We start from the raw sequence: 23,586 nt of genomic DNA on the forward strand, positions 1-23,586 counted from the left end.
ATGTAACGTTTGCTACTAGAGTAACAAGGACAAACACACCAAAACGTGTAAATATTGCCTCTATCAGTAAATGAATCTGGTTGATTAGTTTATATAACTATTTGGTGAATCGGTTGGATTGTTACATCTCTCTGGAAGAAGAGAACAGGATGACATCTCACTGTGCAGGGTAAGTAGCTAGCCGGTTGCTAACAGCAGCTAGGCAGCGTTAGCTAATGTTACAGTGGGAATTGTGGATAAATGTTCTTGTTTCAAACTCAGCCATGCACCTATCTTAAGTTTCCGGTAGTTTGATAGCTGTCGAATCGAAACAAATTATTTCTATTTATTTCGCTCACGATTTTGTTCTAACTTGTAGTGAACTAGCTTCTGCTTTTCTCACATGCATACCACCGTTGCCTGTCATCAGTCATGAATTTCTATTAGATGGCAAGTTATCTAACTCAGTACTACTCCCACCCTCACCGCTTTAGTTACCGTTTCCTAGGCTGCTAACTCACACCTTTAAACACCACTGTGGGAAAGTATCATTAGGTAAGGCTACTATCTAATGCAACACAATTCGCACTGTTAACTACATCTAATTATATTCGCGGTCCTAGGCTAACAGATAGATAACGGGTTCGCCGTGCGTCAGCCAACAAAACAAAACAGCGAACTAGCTAACGTTGAGTAAAGTTAAAATAGCTAGTAGAACTAATATGCTTCGCAACTTAAATACGTTTGTGCTGTACAGCTGGTGTGAAATATGTGTCGTTATAGAAATTGTTATTAGGTTGTGGTAAGTAAGAGACTCTTTTCGACGCGGTTATCGCAGCTAATTTAACCCCATCTTGCAAATTAACTCGTAAGGTAAATGTCCTTGGTAATGGTGAAGTTAACTTTATAGCTAACTAAGTAAAAACAATAACCTTGGCAACAAAATTATATCTGTACTCCTGATTGGACCTCAATCAGCTCCTGTGGTTGGCAATAGTTAGCCGTTTTTGTTCAGTGATTGCCATACTAAATAACTGTAACGTTGACTCATTATGTTAATTTCTAAATTAAGTTGAATAAAAACTTAACAGTCCATTTGAACGGTGAGATGCAGCTTCTTACAAAGTAGGAACAGCATGGAGTACAGTTTATCTTACGTTGATGCCTGTAATTAAGGCTGCTCTATTGAAAAGTGGACATAAATGACACCGCCAGTGCTGCACTCCACTCTGCCCATAAAAAGCCTCAATGCAAGCTAGTCCTTTAAGAGCGGTTTGGAATGCCACCGAGTGTAGTGTTACCCACAGAGGTCATAGGCAATTGCTATATTTACCAGCCTTGTAACATGATCTTTGGTATTCTGGGTGGCTGTGCTCATACCACCCTTCCCTGGTCCACTCACTCAGGGCCACAGCCTCCTATTCAGCACGCTTGTCCACAGAACACTGGTGAGCCAGTTGTACCGTTTTTACCTGCTTGTTGTTGTTCGGACAATTCCATCTGTCTGCACTGTATACAGTTTCATAGGTACCAATCCTTACCAAATAAGGGATAACATCTAGCATCTAGCTGCTTTTGTTGTCAGTCAGACGAAAAGAAGTTGACTAAATTAAATGTTCATTAACAGTGGCATGAAGGATTGTTAATTATGTGAGAATTTTTCCACAATGACTGACCCAGATTGATTTGTTGCCATGTTTATACTGTACCTAATGTGATACTGTTACATTGGTTTGGTCTTTGATATGCAGTGATTCATTATGTAACTGATGGAAGAAACACTCATTATAGTGACGGGCGGATGTACATACTCTAAACATACTCTACTTTTGTCCCAGGTGTTTTTAAAAGATGTATTGTTTATTTGATCTGTTCTGTGAAGTTTGGCAACGTACGCTTGAGTGACTGAAAGTAAATTCGTTTTTCTCTCTCTCACTGTAACCTAATGTATAACAACATAATTACCATAATAATTAGTTTCCGTGAAAACCCAAACACATAGGCCTACATCATGGAGTACAACTTTAAGTTGATATAATGCTTTGTAACAAATAACCTTAGCCTATATCAACAGGAAGGGACTGGAACAAATCAATTAAAAGGGGATATGCGGGCTATTCTCAGAAAAATGAGAGGACCAAATAATATAAATATTTATTGTTATTATAAGTTTCCTGCTGAAAACCTGAAAAAAAATTGCCCAGAGTATTAATTTATATAGCTGGCAAGCATCTCTACAATTTTTAGGCAAGTTTTTTAATTTCCAAGACCCCTGAATCTGGAAATCAGTTCAGCATCAGTCAGTCTGGATGTTGATCAACGTGCTGAATTTGTGTCTCATTCTTTGCAGGTTTGAGCTTTAGTTGAATGTAAGTGCGCTATGATGTGCTGTCCTCTCTCCTCTGCTCTCTGCTGGGACTGAGAAGCTGCCTTCACTGACAGCAGGTACGCAAGCAGTCAACACACACTTGCTATCAGCGTTTACCTGAAACACAACCATTCTATAAGCCGCACACCTACATAACAGTACTATCACTTTTGGACTTGATACAGCATCTGTTGAGGGCTAGCTTTGTCATACTTTTGTCATTTATATTTTAGACCTCTTGAGTCATGCAAGTGAAATCGTTTGATTGGCTCCTTCACATTACACATTGCTGTTAGATGGTAAATGTGGAACTTGTGCAGTTTAGGTTAATTTGGCAGTTGCTCTTGGTTTACTCTTACTTGATAGGACTTACATGAATTCCTAGGCTTGGAAGACAGTAAGGAGGAGCTTGTGAATTATCTGTGCCCTACAACACCTACAGATTTGTAAATGAATTGCCATCTTAGGAACCGTGTATCATAGACAAAGGGTGACAGGTCCATTTACTAAAACTGCTGCGAAACTACAATTTGAAACAGTCTTGTAATTTGTTTTAATTAACCAGCGTTCTGCCTCACACTGTGCCTGTTGCTGTAGATTACAGCCAGATGTGCTCATGGTATTAGATGGTACTAGATCAGGGGACTTGGTGTGGTTATTAAAGCAAGTTTTTTGAGGAAGGGTACTGACAGACTGGTAAGGGGTGGGGGGCACAGGCGTCAGCCCAACCCTCACAGGCCCAGTGCTCTTATCTGCTTACATTTCAGGGTAAATATAGCTGTGCCTAAGAGTCCCAGTGTCAAAAGAAGATATATTCAGAATTGTGCCCAGTAGACAAAACAGGAGGAATGTTCTTGCACCCCTCACATGAAACATTATTTTTACTTGGACAGCCTGACTCTATTATTTTTTCACAGTACTTGTAGATTACTCAAACGAAGGTGTTAGAACAGGTGGTGGGGTAGACAGTCAAGTGCCAAAGTGCTGACGTTTATTTATGGACTCAGCAGTGATAGCTGCTACTGTATCGTGCGGTTAAGGTTTTCCACGTGGTGGCAAGAGCAGGAGCTTGTTGGCGTGTGTCTGTCACAGACAGCAGGCCTTCTGTCTGGTGCTGGTTAGAAGGATAGAGATGCGACCACACGCCTAAGTCAGCTCCGTCTAACCACAAGATGCCATAGTACCCACCACAGGGCTTTACGTCTCCATGGGCTCCACAGAAAACCGCACGCTGAGCAAACAGTCTGCGCGGGGCTCTGTCACCAGTGTTATGGCTCGCCGTTGTATAGCGCACCATCCTCACATTACCCTCACCCAGCCCAACTTAAGTGTCTGGCAGCCGTGGGCAGGCCCCACAGCCAAGCCAACATGTCTGTGCTGACTGCTGTCTCTGTTTGTCTCAACAGTAGAACATCTAATGTGATAGAATTCCCCAGAGTGTTCTGTGGTCTCTGTGGAGTTGGCATAAAGAAATAAGATCACCTTTGACAAACCCGATGGGTCAGTTCTTTATGTGCCAAGACTTCGACTGACTTGAAGCTGTTTGCTTTTCTGACCATTTTCCCCTAAAAGACACAGCCTTTTAAAGTAGATAGAACATTGATTTATCCTCACTTGACCATAGGTTTCAGTGGGGCCAGCATGCAAACCAGTGTGTACCTTAGTGCCCTTCATCAAAAGGGAAGTCGCTAGTGTTCCCTCCTTCTTAGTTCTTAGCAGTAATCTTGTGCAATACACTATAAATACATGTAGTCCATTTCTGGAATATATTGACTGCCAGCTTTGCTTGTGTATGTGTTTTTGATCATATCAAATGTGAAGAAGGACACAGCAGTTGGTCTGTACACCACCAGATTTCTCTCCTCCAGGTTTGTAATGGCTTGATTATAGTGCTTTCAAGCATGCAGGGCTTTACCTGTGAGGTGGGCCTCACCGTATCAGTATGTCATAAAACTAGTCTTCACTAAGTCATGTGGATTTGGGACTTTGTTTAAAAATGGCATTGATTGTGGCGCTTAAAGCCGTTGGTGTGTGTGCACGCAAAGACTTTGAAGGGCTCCTCCAGGCCTGAGACTTGCCTGCCGTCAGGCCGGATCGGCAGTGGCGCAATGGAGCCGTGTGCTTTGGACTGCCTCCAGCACGCTGCCTACTCCAGATCTATGTGTTGAATTATTGATGTCTCTGTGGTCTGAAATGAGCAGCAGCAGAGGGAGAGAGAAAGAGAGCGGGAGAGAGAGAGAGAGAGCGGGAGAGAGAGAGATTAAAGAAATAGGAGCCTTCCAGCTGAACCCAACACGGATCAACAACACCAGATACTTTTATTTATTCAGATGCTGCACTGCCTTGTGAGCAAGACCCTGTCTCTCTGCAAGAACAAGCTGTGCCACCTTAACATCCAGTTCCTCTGTGGCGACTCTCACTGACCAGATAAATAGCAGGAGCTGTACAGATATGTCAGTGTTGCTGTTTCCACATTTGTGTTGCAGTGCTATTGCAGCCAATAGCAGGCAATAAGGGTAAAACAGTAAGACTGGTCAGTTGTACTATAGGTATGATAGTTAGATATTAGGCATTTTTATTCATATTTTGTTTCCTTAAACATGAATCTTCCTTCAAATTTAACTTGTTATAACCATAGTGTAGTCATTTGAAAAATAATTGCTAAACTAAGGCTAAAAACTTTTTATCTGGACTTTTTATGGAATATCTATGCATTTATTGCCATTTTTTTAACATGTGTTCAAATTCTGACAAAGCTATAATATGTCGCAAAGACTCATATAACAGCATATGTTTCATGTTGATTGCTCTCTTGTAGTCAATGCAGTCTGCTACTGCGAGGCCAGTGGCTGAGTACCCAGCATGTCTCGCGTGTCCTCTACGGCTAAGCGCTATGCTGATACCTACACCAGCCAATATAGCACATATGGCTCCACCCTGATGCCTAGCCTGAGCTCGTACAGCGAGCGGGACAAGCTGCCCTACAAGAGCTCCACGTCCGGCTACAGCTCGTCCAGCTTCCTGAGGTCGAGCGCCAGCCGCACGCGCAACTACAGCACATCATCCGAGCCTGACCGGGGTCGGGCGATCCCGCGCACCGACCTGTTGGGGAGCCGCCGCAGCGAGAGCCTTAGCCGCACGCCCGTCAAGACCTATGGCAGCTCGGGCCTGAGTGGTGGCTCAGGCTACCCCAGCTACAGCTACTCGCCCTCCATACAGGCCAGCTACCTCTCCACCTCGCCGCCTGTCACCAGCGCCTCTTCCTCAGGCATCTCGCTCAACCGCCGCAAGTCTGTTAGCCAGAGCGACCTCTCGCGCGACCTCTCCTTGCTGGGTCTGAGCGAGCCCTCATCAAGCAGCAGCAGCCTGAGGCAGACCTACCGCAGCCGGGGCAGCGATGTGGCCGACTCCTACGGTACCAGCAGTGGCAGCGCCCGCTCCAGCTACGGGCTGTCACGCAGCTCCACGCAGGAGGCCATCAGTAGCAGCAGTAGCAGCCTGAAGGGCAGCAGCAGCGGCCGCTTCACCGCCTCCTGGGAGAGGAGCAGCAGTGGCCGTTCCAGCTCTCCACCCCGTGACTCCACGGTAAGACACGAGAGAGCTCTTATTTCTTCTTCTGTGTGATTAGCCATCCCATTTTTCTAATCTTACTCTGCCTTTGCTCATATTCAAAATGTAGCTTTTACTATGAGGAAGAGAGAGCTGAAGGTCTCTTTCAGACCATTGGGGGGCACTGCAGACCATTGGCTATAGGTCATGTCTCAGTGGTGTGTTTCCCTTCAGCAAGTGTCTTGGTATCAGCTGACCTTCTTTAATAGCAATAAAAGGGGAAAAATAGCAAACTGGTTATCACTGGACACGGCACCTGCTGTTTCAGCTATAACAAGAGCATGAGTGTCAACAGCAAAGGAGTGGTGGCTGTTATCAGAACTTCTACAGGGTGGGCAGATTAATAATTACTTTTATTCAGAGGGCCCATGAACCACAGTGCAACTGTAAAGTATGATTTTAATACAAGGAATCTGTTTATAATGGACATTTTAGTCTGTCCATGGTGTGAGCTTAATAAAATAGGGAAATCTCCAAGCACAAAAAACAACAACAGTATGTAGAATCAAAAATCAATTCAGTAATAAATAAGAAATAAAAACAGGCGTGTGTGAATGTGATTGGATCATTATAATATATGGTTTCAAAGTCGTATCCATTTTCATAGTTGTATCCATGTCATATGAAAAAAACTTTTTTATCTGGCCCTTGAGATGTGTTAGATGGTCCAAGATGATGGCGTGAGGTGAATATGACGCAGCAGACTTAAGTCAGTCTGTTGGTTGGTACTAATAAAGTTGTGGTCTTAGTTAAGTGAAATGATTGAACTAAGAGTTGTTTGATGTTATTACTTCATGACACGTCCTGTTAACAGAGTGAATGCACTCCTGGTATAACACAGTGCCAGTGCTGAGTCTTTAGTGATAGATTAACAGGCGCTGTCGGGAAGGCGAGTGACATTTGTTTAATTTAATAGCTGTTATTTCAAGTAGCTCCAATATTAAATGGGTTGAGCCGACTGACATTGAACAGAACGTAACTTGATCAAGCACCAGATTTGTGCACTGAATTGAAAGGTGAGTAGAGTAGAACAGTGGAGTGTTGTGCTGCACGGTTGTTATTTTGGGTACGCTGGATAATTTCACCATCATTACGAGCCACTGGTCACCTTATTTGGGGGTTCCAAAACATTGCAAATAGCCCAAAACAGCTCAAGTGGGTCTTTGCCCAGACTGATGATTAGTGACTGTTGGCTGTTTCTCTGGCTGGTCAGCACAACCACATTAACACAGTTCTCAGCCATATTAGTTCTCTCACCCGTCATGTCTGGCTTTAATTTATATCCAAAGCAAAGTGTTTTTTTTTGTTCTACTCATGTTCAGGATTATTGCCTCTCAGGATGTTTCTGTTTTCATATGTGGCAATTTGACTCCATATTAAACTTAATACGATACTATCACAACATTTACACATGAATGTGATGTGAAAAATGTGTGAAAATGTAATTTGTGTCGAGAGAGGTGCAGTTCATTTCCTCCCAGCCTGAGCAAGGCCTGCGTAAAAACAAGCTCCAAAGTGCGTAGCAGCCCTGCTACTGTTGGCATGGAGACCAACACACTCTTTGATGTTGGCACTTAAATTGTAACATGATGACAGAACATTCTATCCTGCCCAGACGTTTTATGCTTTTGGCTGTAGGACACGGGCTGAATGGCAGCCCTTGTATCTGCCTCAGGAATGTCCTGTGTGGAACAGCATGTAGTGTCCTTGTGGTTGCTCAGATGCACAGTTGTTTAGGTTTTGTGCAAATTCAGGTGTTTTATCATTTAGAATTTTACAGGTGATGGCTAGCAAAATCTGAGAAACTGCAGATCTCAAATGAGCAATACTTGATGTGAATCAATTTTAATACTTGGCCAGATTAGAACAGTGATGGTGATCAATAGTTTCGTGATAGCTGTACTGAGGGACACCATGCCAAAGGTACAGGAGATCTGTTTCTCTCAGGGAAATGTGCAGGCTTTGACCCTATGTGAAGTTAAACATTTGCCACATCAGAGACCTTAGGATCAATTGCTACAGAAAAACATCTGCCCAACCCTCCAACCCCCGCTACCCAGCGCTCCCCTTTGTCTTCGCTTTGATTTGAGTGTATTGCTCTGTACTTTTCCACCCCCAGGCTCACCGTGTTCCTACTTCGCTCCAGTTCAGGCACTCCCCCATAAACAGCCACTTTTTCCCTTTCACTGAAGCACACACACACACACAGACACACACACCCAGACGAACATGTACTGGGTGGTGATGGAATCTGTTCCCGAGACGTTTGTTGTGTCCACAGGCCGGGGTCACAAGACCAGCAGGAACACGCTGCTCTCTCATTTACACCTCGGCTCCACGCAATCCCTCCACCCTCATGCACCCACCCCGGGGCTCAGTTGGCCTTAGAGGCTAACATGTTTTCCCACAAGAAGGTAGAGGCCTCCTTATGAAGTGCCCATGAGTGACGCCCATTGCTCTGACTGTCTACCAACATGAGGATCACTCATCGTGGTCTGGGGATGCAGTTTTGATGTCACAGTCTTGCATAGCATCGTTCTTTGGCTTCTAAACAGGCTGTTTACGGTCCTGGGTTCAGGTGCTATAATGCTGTTTGAAGCCAGGTAAACAGAACTGTCAATAGGTGGAATGATTTCAGATATGAGTTGCCGTTTGGCATCAGCCTTTGTGACCAACAACACTTGAAAACAGATTCTTGGGTAATCAGGTAGGAGCAAAATGCAAACACTGCAGAAGAAGCTGGTAAACAAATCAACAAAACAAATTCAATCAGGCCAACTGAGTTGTGTATCTAGGATGCAGTTTAATGTATACTCTGTGCTGTATTAAGCTAAAGTTAGCCTCCTTATTCTTTGCTTTCTTCTCAAAGGATATAGAGAACAAAATTAGCATTACATCCAGCAGCCTTGATTGTTGAGGCATGAGGAAGACTTCAAAATGAGAAGCTACTGACATTTTAAAAAGTGTTCCTTACATTTATCCTATGTTATTAAGAACAGACTTAATTGATGAGCATCAGCAAAAAAATCATATAAGACTTCCCATCACGGCAGTGTAGCCAGAAAGATAAAGGGAAAGTGAAGAATGACCAGGGGAGTCTAGCTTCAACTGGTCAAAATGTAATAACCTGTCCACCAGGCGGGATGAAAATAGGAACGCCTTGTCATTGTTATGTGCAGGACAAGACATCCAATTACCTGCGCTTTTGATTGAAGATTTCCCATGATGGCCAGAGCAATTCATTTGTAGATGTCCTAGTCCTGTAGGCACCTGAATAAATTGTATAAGTGGAGACCCATGTATGTCAGACAACAATCACTTTGTTCTATATGAGTCCCTACATCTGACCCACTGACTAAAATGAGCTGAAATGTTATTCCTGTGGGATAACTGCGATGTAACAGGTAGGCCTATACATAATTACATGTAGCACTCTCAGACAGGATTCTGTGTTGAATGCTTAATCCAAGAATCTATGGCTGAATGACCATGGAGCTAACTGCCTTTGTTGAGAAATATTTGGCAGCTTGACTGGTCTGCTTCCTGAAAACATATCACCTGGTTGGAACATTCTAGTTACCTCAGCTCACCTGGTGGTTATAAGCAGCCGCTAATTGAATGAGGTCAGAGTTGTGTTGCTGAACTGACGTGCAATCTCTAATTATGTCTCAATTACTAAAACGTGCTAAAGCTACTCTACTTTTCAAGTGTGTACAGTAGCTGTTGCCAGGAAAAGAGCTGCTTGGTTTACCTGAGGGCTTTGTCCAGACTACCAGATTAGGCACAGTGGCCCACTTTTCATTTCTCACCAGTGTACTACAATAGAGTCTAAATTTAGCCTCTCTTTCGAGGGATATTTCTGTGCTCTACCAAATATGTGCTGAAAGAAAGGCATTAACAATGCACACTAAGCGTTTCATTTTCTTAAGAGGCACTTTTTCTTCTTTTTTTCTTAAATGGCATCATCATCTAAAGCAACGAATTCAGTTGATTCTGGGATGAACCCTGTTCTGTCTAGGAATATTAGGTTGGATATGTTACTCTGTATCGTGTCGATCACCGGAAATATAAGACAAATGCAGTGTACGTTTATTCCTTCATGAAAAAAAAGGTAGATTCGTGTAACATTGACGTTGGAAAAGCATGTAGGCAGCGCCTGACGTCTTTACTAAGCTAATGTGGGCGTGAGCTAAACGGAGTAAAAAGACGTGAACAGATTTGCGTCTATGAGGATTTGAGGTCAGATTCGCGAATGCCGCTGAGGCTGTGCGCCTGCTGAACTTGACGTCCAAAGGGGGATCTACTATTTTACTGCATTTGTTTAAGCTTTTGAATCCGAATTTAGAGTAAATACATGTAGATTTATATACACCTCTTATGTTTTTGTAATGTGTAAAATCACACTGTGTGTTTTCTCGATCTTTGAAACGTTGTTGCTGTTCAAAAGCAGCCGTAGTACATGCTCATCGATTTATTTCTTGAAATTTCGAGACAACCCAAAATAATTAGGCTACAGTAAATAGTTCGTGTCATAGTACGTAAGCAGCGTTTATTTCTCACGTGGAGCGCACATCTTTGCCATCGTTCTCAGCATGCGACAGTCATACACGGTAACCATCCCCGAGGATCCGCCGGCAAACGCTTTCCCGTTCTTGAAGCAAGACATGCGGCGAAAAGGCTCTGCCGTGTCCGGTTCGGTGTTAGTGTCCACTTTTGTGGGGCTTCTCATTAATCAAGCTAAGGTAAGAAACTCACCTTAGTCTGTATGTACACATTGTTTTGGTGAGCAGTACAATGCAAACGTAAGAGTTCCGCAATTGACAAAATGTGACTCTGTGCTTAAAATATTCCGTTCGTCTATTGAAAAATACATGTTGAGCACCACGATCCGCTTTTCCAATGATGGTGACACACTCGGAATCACAGATCAGTAGGCTACACTCCCGTTAAGCCGCGTAAAGGATCAGCTCACTGTTGGGTCACTTGCAGTTATATAATCATACATTAATTTCACTCTCTGTAATTGCACTTGCGCCTCACACTCTTGCTTTGTATTTTATATAACTATGTTAATACAGCTTGTGTCCTTCTCTAGTCTTTAATATTATAGAAATGCAAGTGTAATATTTACATGGGCTTTTAAGGGCTCACAGGTGGACTGTTTGTAAGTGAATGGAGCCTAAACATGATAGGGTCATCAGCAATGATTTATTGGCTAACTAGTAACACTGCCAAAGCCTACAGTGAGTGTTTCAGCACAGGTAATATAACAGAGCAGTGTAATTTTGCCATTAGGGAGCCATGCAGGCCTAACTGTTTTGATGTGTGTGGGTTATAATAGGCCTTCATCTAGTGCCCCAGAGCCCCCTTGGGCAGATGATGCTGGCTGTGATAATGAAGAGAGAGAGATGAAAGGCTGCGGGCATTAGCCGCACGCTGTGTAAAGAGCCGCACAGCTGTCTCTCTGCGTTACATAATAAGAGCAGCCCAGCTGTGGAAATGCTGATGGAGGCTGGAGATGGGCTGCTTCCTCCACCTCCCACTGTTCAGAGGGACGCGGCTGGGCTTTGTGGCAAGGCATATGGTTTGCATGCTGGAGGAGGAGAGTGCTCTGTGATCAGGGTCCATGTGTGATAATGCTATGGTTTCTAGGAGCCATAAATGTTATTGTCTTAAACTTGAAACTTTGTGCAAATTCAAATAGAACTTGTCATATGCAAGGCCATATTATGGATCTCACACCCACATTCAGCCACCCTGGGCCAGCTTGCTCCTACCTACATGTCGAACCTAATGCTCACGCACACAGGCTCAGGCTAAAAGAACTGTGTTATTTAGTGAAATACCTTGAAGGAGTATCTGGAGGTGATTGGTCCTTGTTTTCGGAGATCTGTCTGGTCTCCTGTTGCTCTATCCCACCGCTTGTGTCCTACCTATGCCAGCTGGGTGTGATGGTGGTTTGACAGCTCCCGTGTGAGTGTGAGGCTGGAGAGGCGTCATCAGCAGCGGGGGCCACAGCCTCCACCGTTGGGCTCCGAGTTGTTTACGAGCCGCTGACAAAGAGAGGAAGGTCAGAACTGAGTGTTCTCCGGCACCCTTTTAAGTCTTGTGCCAGCTAATTATTATTCTGCATTCCACAGAGCAAGGTGGAGCCGGACACCTTGCACATCATAGCAGGATAAGGCTAACTCGGTCCTCCCTGCTTCTACTGTACCTATGCCAAGAAGAGCTTCATATCTGATGTTCCCAAACAAAACCCACCTCATATTAATGTGACTAGTGCAGTGCCCGTAGGAATTATGCATTCTGTAGTGTTAGCAGACGTAGGTGTAGCTGTTGGGTAGTGTAATAGCAAGACATATTTGCACTCCACATTGGTACAGGTTACACTGAAGTATTGTGATGCATGTTTCCTTTTCATTAAGAAATGTTTTAATGTTGTATAGCCTTTTTGGAGATATACCAACAATTAAAGTTTGAGATTATGTAGTGGATGCAGTTGAATATAGATGTGAAAGTTGCTGTCTAAACTATAAACTAAATGTCATAAAGAAATTATTTAAAATGACGTTATGGTTGAAATAGGATCACTTCTATATTGTAAGGGTAAGTGTAGGGTAAGAATGGTCATGCAGTTGGACTCAAATGTATAGGTTAATTTTATTGAATGTATGTACTGTACTATGACTTCGATGATGCTAGCTTTGATAGCCCACTCTCAGACAGATCGTAAGGTAATAATGTCCTTACAATGGGAACACAGTTTAAATACTCTGACTGGAGATGGCGTTACTATCCCCCACCCGAATTCAGTGCAGGACTGGGATGATAACATGACGACGTAACTTACAGCGAGATTTGCGCGTATTTCGTGGACTCCATAGCAACAGATGGGAAAGCAATGGACAATCTGAAAGCCGCCGAGGCTTATCAATATAAGCTACCATTTGTAGCGGTGTAGGACTCCACTCTTGCGTTGTATAGGCAATTTTACGCGACAAACCCTGGACGGCGCCCTCCACAAATGCATTTCACCTCTTTCTCTGAATTACTACACTACCCATAATGCCTCACTACCCATAGTGCCTACGGGAAACGATAACCCATAGTGCCTACGGGAAACGATACAATACAAATATCTCGCAAACTATGAATTCAAAAAACTTCAAAATCAAGGATGAACAGGTTCATGACATGCGTAAGCTACATGCGAAATCTCATAACTAACGTAATTAACGTCAGGGAGATACGCCCTAGACTGACACACCGACTGACTGACACACAGAGATTTCTGGTTTGACCTTTCGCATTATGACGTCATCAGAACGTTTCTCAGCCCCCTCAACAGTGAATAACTTCCCGTGTCCCTGGTGCCTACGGGAAACGATAAAATACAAATATCTCGCGAACTATGAATTCAAAAATCTTCAAAATCAAGGATGCACAGGTTCATGACATGTGTAAGCTACATGCGAAATCTCATAACTAACGTAACTACCGTCAGGGAGATACGCCCTAGACAGACTGACTGACTGACACACAGAGATTTCTGGATTTATAGATAGATGTTACCAGGTAATGACAGGATGGGTCTCTCCAGACCAGCTCTAGACTGATATGAAAACACGTCATTTTCCGTATTAACTTATGTCTGAACACCATGTGATGTTACCAGGTAATGACAGGATGGGTCTCTCCAGACCAGCTCTAGACTGATATGAAAACACGTCATTTTCCGTATTAACTTATGTCTGAACACCATTCATGTGGTTTGGTTGTCCATGGTTAACTCATGATTAGAGGACCATGCATGTGGATACGAAAGCACACCACAAAATGGGTCAAAGTGTTTAGCCCACATGAAGGGTCAGCAATTGTTGCTGCGCTTAATCTGGTAGTTACCTTTGATCAAGGCTGGAGTTGCGCTCCGCATCTTACTCTCAGGGAGCCAGTTATAAAAGCAGGATTAGTCTCTCCTCACCTACTCTCACTGGGGACTCAAACGCTGTGACCCACTTCCGGCTGTGAGGGAGAGAGGGAGAGCAAGAGAAAGTGAGTGTGGCTAGGGGATTACAGAGCTGCCACGCTACTGCTCTAATTAAGTCTCAACAAAAAGCCCTTGGTCTAAGCATTGTCTTTCATTATTTACAGTCTCTCCTCCCCTAAATGTAAAATAAATGTTCTCTCAGAAGTGCCTAAAAGTACACAATAGTATGTCATTTCCTTCTTAGTTCTAGAGTCACAGAGGTATGCTTTTGCTCAGAAGCCATTAAAATATCAAGTCTTATCAACATCAGTGTAAACTCATATTCATATGATGACTTATTTATTTATCTCCCAACACTCTTTACGCTTCCTTAAGCTTCTTTAAGCTTATTGTAGAAAGCGCTCTGACTGGGGGCAATTTTGGTTTGATAATTTCACAACCATCATTATTATTTGTTTTGTAATATGATTGTAAGTATCTACTGTAACAGTATAATATTATAGGCAGAAAAACATATTACCATTATGTAAATGAGGATTAATATGGCATACTAACTGATCAGAGTGAGGTGGGGGGTTGAACAGCTAAGTTGTGACTTGCTATGCTAATGCATCTCAACTCAACTCAACATTGGAGTAGAGTGCGCAAAGGATTTGACAGGTTTTTGAGACCATCAGAAACAAGCACTGCCAGCTAGCTGACATGGGGCTCTGTTGTAATTAATAATTGGTACCCGCCTACAGTTTGTTGTAGCTTGTCAGTCACAGACGCACATTAGCAGACTCCACAAGCTGCCTGCTCGTGAACAGTCTCTCTCAGAGCTGCGCCCCTGACTCCAGATCTATGAACACTCCTTCAAGAGATTACAGTCATAATCACATGATTGTGTTTACCTTCACTTGCCATGACTACCTTATAACCTGCCTGCCATTTGTATGCTAATATGCTTTGTACAGTGTTTTACTGTTACAATATTGTTACAACCTTATTCCATTTCTGGTATAGTACTTGTGTCGGTGTGAGAACGTGTTGATTTGGTTTAAGGGCTCTCAGAAATGGAGCTGGCTGAGTAGCTTTTCTTGTCACTGATGTGGCATCCGTGACGTCCGTGAGGCTATCATCTCAGCCAAGTGGTGGGTGCGAAAGGAAGGCTTCTATTTTGGGCACTGATGATATTACTCTGCAGAGTAGAACAGATTCTTATGGCCATCCTGTTTTTTTAAATCACGGTAGATGACAAGCAGGCCTCCAGCAGACGTGCAGATGACACACGCGTGCACAGAGCCTCATAGCAAATGCAGCATAACATTAAGAAGGACTGCAGGTGACAAGCACTGACCATTCTGTGTTCAGCCAGCTTTCGTCCAACCATTTTGCTCATTTCACCATGGAACGCAGGGAGAAAGATGGCTTTAGGTAATCCTTAGTTAATTAAACTGGTTTCTTTTCTCCATGGAGACATTTATTTTCTGCACAAGGACAGATGGTGAGTATTTTTACACAATGTGAAAATACCACAGCCATTCCCAGCTCTGTTCACATAACTCGATAAGCTGGAAAAGGGCGCACCCATCACCTCATCTCTCTGTTCCCCCTGAGGACCGCCAGTCCTCGGGACCATTTGTACCTGTCCCAGGTGCTGCCTCTGGGGAGCAGTCAGCAGCCAGGTGAGGGTTACTGCGGAGTGCCAGGGTCACATCACTGTTATAGTACCAGTGGCGAGCTGGATCACATTTCCTCCGCCCTGACTCTTCAACACGCAGCAGCACATTACCCAAGAAAAACAACACGGTGTCGGGTGTCAGGCTCGTCTGACAGAGCGCTGTACCATTCTCCCAGGAACCATTTCACAGTATTTTAAGGCAGGAGAGCCTGGCATTGTAATGGTCGGCTGGGTTCTGTGAATTAAATCTGAAGTAAACATAGCCCAGGATGGTGCCATTACAGCCAGCATTGGTGCTTTTAATGGCAGGTTTCAGCCTGTTTAGCATATGTTATGTCGTTATATATGTTTTTAGTCAGGCAGAATATATAGTTAAATCATTGTTTCGGTCTGTACAGTCTCTCATTTGGGTAATAGAGGTGTGTAGTTCTGGTCACCACTGGTAAAGTGCTTGGTCCTACAAATCCTTGTAGCCATATCATGCTATCAGTGGACCTCATTTCATAAATAATTTTTGCTATTTTGTTATGTATTCGCCAGACTTTATGAATACACTGATTGATGATTTGTAGACGATCATAAATGTAGTTCTGTTTGGCCAAAACTTACTGTTCTGTTTTTTCTTTTTTCATACCAGAACTCCAAGAGTGCCCAGGGCCTGGTAGGGCTCCGCAATCTGGGGAATACAGTAAGTAGACAAATGTATTTACATTCCATTTAGATACATAAAAATGATTTTCCAATACGTCTACTGTAGTTACAGCAGGCTTTAGTAGAAAGCTAGTTGTACCTTCCAGTCTGCTACAAGTGCACAAGCCTGCACTGAATCCCATTTTCCCTGGCTGTTAGTGAAATCAGCAGCAGTGAAGTGTTGTGATATCATGTGACGCATTCCATCAGCTATTTTCATATGCAAAGATTATTTGTCATGCGATCTCCCTGCTCAGGAAGTGTTTGGCTGGGGGTGGCTTTGCCAGGCAACAGGCTGAGGAGGATCCAAAAATAAATCATTACTCAGTAACCGAGTCAGGAGAGCCCAGTTTATCCAAATTCAGGCCCAAGCTCACGTTTTTGTATTGATAGAAAGGCAGAATCAGTAGCAGGTTGCTAAGGCCTTTAGCTATAGCCTGAGATCGGCCATGCTAACCTCTGTCTCCCCATCTTTTTCCAGTGCTTTATGAACTCCATCCTTCAGTGTCTTAGTAACACTCAGAACCTGCGCGACTACTGTCTGCAAAACTCCTACCGCAGAGACCTCAACAATAACAACCGCACAAACACTGCTCTCATGGAGGGTGAGGCACCACATTTCCTTAAACATCACCCTGAAAACACACAGAAGTATCCACGGCCACGTGTGTGTGTGTGCGTGTGCGTGTATGTGTGTGACGTGTTTTCACTCTCTGACTGTTGGACTTGTCTTGTCTCCTTCCCAGAATTTGCCAAGCTCATCCAGACTCTGTGGACGTCCTCAGGTAGCGAGGCAGTCAGCCCCTCTGAGTTCAAAACTCAGATTCAGAGATACGCGCCCCGATTTGTGGGCTACAAGTAAGTTGACTGGTACTTGAAGGTCAAACCATTATTGTATGTAGAGAAATGCATATCTGTCATAACCTTAAGAAACATTCAGAAATACTTGACGTATGCTTGGCTAAGTCAGGTTTTGAAGCAGCAGATTAATTCCCTGTATGAATCATTATTGTTTGAAGTTAACCTGTACCAATTAACAAGTGGTCTGACCAAATATTCACTCTGCCTTTACTTGAATAAAAGACACAATCCCTCTGCCTCCCAAAATGTTAACATTGTTTGTGTCGGTCTGATCTTAGTCAGCAGGACGCTCAGGAGTTTCTGCGCTTCTTGCTGGACGGGCTGCACAACGAGGTGAACAGGGTGACAGTGCGGCCGCGGGGAAGCACAGAGGACTTTGACCATTTGCGGTGAGTGTCCCTGCCATTCTGCCTCCATCTGTGCTCATTAACCTGTGTGTGTGTGTGTGTGTGTGTGTGTGTGTGTGTGTGTGTGTGTGTGTGTGTGTCTGTGTGTGTGTGTGTGTGTGTGTGTGTGTGTGTGTGTGTGTGTGTGTGTGTGTGTGTGTGTGTGTGTGTGTGTGTGTGTGTGTGTGTGTACGCGTGAGTGCTCATTAACCTGCTGTCCAGTCATTGTACTGAGCTCTGACCCAGTTCATGTTTACTCTGGTACAGGTCAAAGGCGCCCACTGAACTTTAAAGTGGCACGTGTGACTATCCATGTGTGTCAGCGTATGTGTGTGGCTTTCCAAGTGTGTGTGTGTGTGGCTTTCCATGTATTTGTGCATTTGTGTTTGTGTGAGTGTGTGTGTCCTGACATTCTTTGGTGCATTCCTTCTCTACAGTGATGAAGAGAAAGGTAAGAAGATGTGGAGTAAGTACCTTGACAGAGAGGACAGCAAAATCGTAGGTTAGTTGTTTTTTCTTTCCCTCTACTCTATGTGTATGATACTGCCCTGAGGGCTCTGTGTGAGTGTGTAATGATTCTAAGGAGCTTATTCACCTTCTTGGCAGATGTGTTTGTGGGCCAGCTGAAGAGCTCATTGACATGCACTGATTGTGGCTACTGTTCAACGGTGTTCGACCCTTTCTGGGACCTCTCCTTACCCATCTCCAAGGTCAGTGCATCTGCCTACAGGCAAACACACACACACACACAAACACACCCCGCACCCCCACCCCACCGCACCCCCACCACTGTGGGTTCACATGCTGTGAGTGTTGTGACTTCAGTACTGAAATGTTGGCTGTGAAAAAAAAACTAATCAGACTCTCTCCTGTGGTTGTGTTTATATGTGGACTCTATGTTTGTTTGTGGGTGTGTTTGTGCACTCGTTTGTTGCTTGTCTATGTGTGCGCTTTATGTGTGTCTATATGTGCCTGTGTTTCTGTCCAGAAGGGCTATGGAGAGGTGAGTCTGATGGACTGCATGAGGCTCTTCACGAAGGAAGACGTGTTGGACGGGGATGAGAAGCCTGTAAGTCTTTGTTCTAGTCCTGTCATCATCACTGTTAATACTGTAATATGGAACTCCATGTGTGCTTAATAAGTAAGAGGGAACGTTGCTTTCTTACTGTAGTTGTGTAAACAAGGCTATTTAAATAACCAAAATAGTCGCCTGAGACAATAGATTTTGATTGTATTTGCCCTCCACCCACATAGGATGCCAACAGCAGTGTTGTGTGTTGCCTAGCAACATGTCAACTTACTTTACTTACTAGCTCTGTAAATTCAAGTGTTGCATACAGTACAATATCTCAGTGCTGCTACCCTGTTATCACTCATGGAGGTTGCTTGTTCATTTCAATTACTCACTGGAGCTGGTTTGTTATAATATTTTGAACTCTACTAGACTAACTTATGTTTTTCTCTTCCTCGTATTGTTATACTTCTAGACCTGCTACAGGTGTAAGGCAAGGCGAAGATGCACAAAGAAGTTCACTGTACAGAAGTTTCCAAAAATCTTAGTGTTACGTATCCTTTCTGAATATGGATAGATATTGTGCTTAAAAATAGATGCTGAACACTCTTCATCATTGCCTACATTGTGAGAAGGTAACCTGGTCTGTAAATTGTCTGGTGAGATTTTCTCCACGTTTGCTTCGGGGTGTTCTGTAGTGGATGTGTATTTGCCTTGACCGGTTCCCCTCCTCCAGATCTGAAGCGTTTTTCTGAAGGCAGGGCTAGAACCAGCAAACTATCCACTTTTGTAAACTTCCCACTCAAGGACCTGGACCTTAGAGAGTTTGCCTCTGGAAGCAGTGGTGAGTCCTATCCCCAATTAAAAAGGACCTAAAAAACATAGATGTCTTAATTAATATCATCCTTATTTTTAACCCATGTCTCTCTTTGTCTCTCCTGTCCTCTTCTCCTCAGTTGATGCAGTTTACAACCTGTATGCAGTGTCTAATCATTCAGGCACCACCATGGGAGGCCACTACACAGCCTACTGTCGGAACCCCTCGTCAGGAGAGTGGTACACGTTCAACGACTCCAGGTACTGACCTCTACCTCTCGGTCTGAGATGGAAAATTCTTAAGCACTCCTTCTCTATTTGAATTTGTAGCACTTGACAATTAAAATAACTTGACATTACTTTGTCATAAAGTAATGGAGAACATTGTTTGCAAAAACTGTTTTGAATTACCTTTCACCTTCAGATGCAGCCTACCAAGTTAGAATGTGCACAGTATATTCTTTAATTATTTGCAATTCCAATAATAAACATGCTCTTAATTTAAGCTGAAGAGAAGACATTGGTTAGTGTGGCCGTGTGCTGTATGCACTTTGCAACATTTGTGTGCTTGCATGCGGCACACTTCAGATCTCTTCTGTCTTTTGCTCACTCATGCACTCTTCTCACGTAGCTGTGTTCTTACACAAAGAAGGAAAAGCCACAAATGAATAATTTATGGCACTGAGGATTTGATCGTGATAACCTATGAGGCGACATGTTTCGACCTGCGGGATGCATCAGAGTGGATTCAAACAAATTCCTAAAAGCATTGGTTTCCCAGATCCCATGGCTACTTATGCCATGCCATTCCATGTCATTATCGTTCTTTGAAGTTTGGTGCCTCTCTCTCTCGCTTACTCTTCTTCTCTGCTCTCACCTCTCTCCCACTCACCACCTCCCCGAAGCCTCCACCATTCTCTCAGCCATCTGTGCCGCCTACTGCCGCTCCACAGTGCCCATTCACTTCAAACCAATGGTGCCTCACGATGCGCTGTGTTTTATGTATTAGGACATAGTCCAGGGAGATTTCATGTAGATAGCAGTCCAACATAATACACATATTTCAGCATTGCTGTGATTCGGCCAGCCAATCAATTTTTCTTCTACAAAGAACGGTTTTAAAGCTGATTAAAGGTTGTTGCTTGGAGTTATTCGTTTCTAAGTTTGTCTTTTAGTATAATGACAATGGGCAGGCAGTGTGATACTGTTGACATTATCTGAGATGTATTTTCTTACACCAGCTATTTCCCTCTCTCTATCTGTTCTCTTACAGAGTAACGCCAATGTCCTCCAGCCAAGTACGCAGCAGTGATGGCTACGTGCTGTTCTACGAGCTGGCCTCGTCCTCTCGCAACTAAAGGGGCTCACAGGAGGTGCTGAGACGACAGCAGCAGTGGGAGCACAGGACCCTAGCCCCTTGGGGCACATCACATCACACACACACACACACACACACACACACACACACACATTCACGCAAAATCACACAAACAGCAAAAACAGGATCACGTAAAACACAGGATCACGTGTAGAAACACACATGCGCACACTCACATACACACACTCAAGAGGCCATGTCCACCCCTGCAGAGAATGTTGGAGCTCCCTCTGCTGGCTACCTGGAGGAAGAAAAAGAACCTGCATCTACTCCCTTCTCTCGGGTTTCCTGCTCTCTCTCTCCCAGCTTTTTTTGGGAGCAGCGTAACGAGAGGAGGCTGTTGGTGGCCTGTTGAATTTGTGTGTGTGTGTGTGTGTGCATGCTAATGTGCTTGTGTGTGTGTGTGTGTGTGTGATGAAGAGGTTGAAAGTGTGTGTGTGTGTGTTTGTGTGTGTGTTGAAGAGAGTGAAAGTGTGTGTGTGTGTGTGTGTGTGTGTTGTTTGAGGGAAGCACACGGGGTCATCTTCAGGCAGTAACCCCCCAGGAGGCTCCTTCTCAGAGCCCCCCCCTCTATGCACTGCAACAGCACTCTCATCCCGACTGCGCCTTGTTCTTGTTCGAGATCGCCTCAATATTAAAGACTTTCACTTTGAAGTTTTATTTTTTTGTTTTTGAATCTTTTTTTTTGGTTGTTGATTTTTTTTTAAAGTGTTTGTACCCCCTCTACTCTTCTCCACTGCTGGAAGATGGAACTGTTACCAAGCTCCTGAATGGAAGTAGGAAAAGATTGCGCCCTCTGAGCAATAGACTTCCTCTCCAGGTGTTACAAAATGACTGACAGTTTTTCTCTTGTATACACTCCTGTATTTATCCTCCTTTCCTCCTCACTACCATATCTGCTTTTATTATGTACACTTGTATATGTGCATAATGTCCGGACGACCCACCACTCCTCTTTTTTGCTCCTATTTTGTCCACCGCTGCTCCATATCCTCTCTTGAGGGCAAGAGGGAACAGGTCACATGGTACAGAGTCAGGTGGATGCTTGGAAGACACCTTGTAAAGTGTTATTCTTTTTGTTTTTCATTTTCTTGTCAGTGTGGCTGCTACTGATCTTTTTTTGAAATGCTGTGAAGGAAAGGACAATCCACTTCCAAACAATAATAATATTAATAATAATAATAATAGTCTTGACAGTATGGACTGGGTTGTCCTTGATTTCATGCCATTGAACAACATGGAAAGAATGTTTGGAGAAAAAAAAAACACTATCTGTATATTTTTATATATGATGCAATATAGAGAATGTACTATACAGTGGTGCTGAAAATGACCCTCTACTGTTTTCAGTTAATTTAAATGGTTTTTAAAAAGAATGGGTATTTATGCTTACAGCTGATAATGTGATATAAGTCACACACTTTTTAACAGTTGCAGTCAAAAATATTAAATAAAACTTATACATATAAACATGTTTGTCTTCCTCATTAAACATTGGACAGCCAACACGTCTTTGACTTTGATCTAGCTCAGGGTTATAAATGTCAGACACAGGCCGGTTATTTCCTGCACTTCATTGTGAAAGCCTCAGATTGTATAGTTAAAAGCTGAACTGTGACCTCCACCCTTCTATATAAACACAGCTTCAGTTTCTTAGGAATCGAGTTATCGCTATTCGTCAACAGTTCGTAAGGTCACAACACAATTACACAGACCTATTACTTTATCAGGGAGTCTCCTAGATAAAGCCTAGTTCACTTCCTTTTGGTTACTCATGCAGTCAGAGGGACTGGGTTGGTGCGCACTTCCCATGGTCCCGTCTGAACAACATGTATGGTCTCCTATGAACTCATACTTTAACTTATCATCAATCAAGACCGTAACCTCAAAATGGCTACTCTAGGTAAGTTTAAAGACCAACTTCTTATGGGGACATGAAAAGTCTGTGTATAGGTCTTTTGAACCTCTCCGTACAATGTTTACATGAATGGATATGCTGTCACTGAGTAAAATCAATGGAAATTCGAACAAGTAAAGGAAATGTTTATTTTATATATAACTACTATTGTGGCGTTTCTCATTTGTTCCTTAGCTGGACATCACCCCGGTCCAATTTACTTTATGGTGCTTTTGGGAAGAAGAAAGTCCGGTAAGAGTTCAACGGGAAACACCATCCTTGGAAGAGAGGAATTCGAAACGTGGAAAAAAACAACAATGGCGGAAAAAGTACTCGGTTTTGTAGACAAGCACCGCTTGGGTATTGTAGACACTCCTGGTTGGAGTCTCGTGGGTCTTGCCAAATCTGAGCAAGTGAAACAGGAGATTTTGCGTAGTGCTCGCCTCACTTCTTATGGCTTGCGGACCTACTTGTTGATCATTCCTGTTGATTCATTTAAGAAGAAAGACAGACGTGCTGTGGAAGAACACGTAGACCTCTTAGGTGACAGTACCTGGCACCATACCATTGTGGTCTTTACGTGGGGTGATCTGTTACGGGGCAAAAGCATTGAGAAACACATCGAACAAATGGGGGAGCCTCTACAGTGGGTCCTACGAAAATGCAACAACAGATATCATGTCATCAGTAATAAAACCGCATGTGACCGCACTCAAGTTATCCACCTGCTGCAGCTGAGTCACACTCTCCAGGCATCTGTTTCTCTGACTGCGCATATTATACCTCACCACATTCCTGATGGAGTGCGATCTCATTGGAGGGGGCGTGATGCAGATGAGTCATATCCTATGGAAATTATAAATAAAGAACGATTTTGACACATGAACATGCAAGACTTGTACCAAAATTAGACAATGAACTGCCTCTACATTTTTTTTAA

The 23,586-nt window shown here is 43.5% G+C and overlaps 1 protein-coding gene and 1 pseudogene across 6 annotated transcripts in view; both read left to right on the plus strand.

The window, feature by feature from the left end:
• Positions 1–22,219, plus strand: LOC308370171 (ubiquitin carboxyl-terminal hydrolase 2-like). Of its 5 annotated transcripts, none has more exons than XM_080844763.1 (14): positions 1–169; positions 2,330–2,424; positions 5,166–5,932; positions 16,244–16,294; positions 16,778–16,901; positions 17,043–17,154; positions 17,436–17,546; positions 17,981–18,045; positions 18,150–18,253; positions 18,535–18,612; positions 19,031–19,109; positions 19,292–19,399; positions 19,512–19,632; positions 20,645–22,219. In XM_080844763.1, the coding sequence occupies exons 3-14, from the start codon at positions 5,210–5,212 to the stop codon at positions 20,727–20,729; spliced, it is 1,761 nt and encodes a 586-aa protein (XP_080700889.1). In that variant the 5' UTR covers positions 1–169; positions 2,330–2,424; positions 5,166–5,209; the 3' UTR covers positions 20,730–22,219. The 5 variants fall into 5 exon arrangements, with proteins under 5 accessions (XP_080700889.1, XP_080700890.1, XP_080700888.1 ...); XM_080844764.1 differs by lacking the exon at positions 1–169 and adding an exon at positions 473–534; XM_080844762.1 differs by lacking the exon at positions 1–169 and adding an exon at positions 1,364–1,427.
• The window catches only part of LOC308370325 (tapasin-related protein-like), an 11,850-nt pseudogene continuing 9,209 nt past the window's right edge, over positions 20,946–23,586 (plus strand). Inside the window, exon 1 of the transcript in view lies at positions 20,946–21,032. The product of the transcript in view is annotated as a tapasin-related protein-like (transcript). The remainder of the gene's footprint in view (positions 21,033–23,586) is intronic.

Source organism: Sprattus sprattus (assembly GCF_963457725.1).
Source record: "Sprattus sprattus genome assembly, chromosome: 9".
Classification (NCBI taxonomy): Eukaryota; Metazoa; Chordata; class Actinopteri; order Clupeiformes; family Clupeidae; genus Sprattus; species Sprattus sprattus.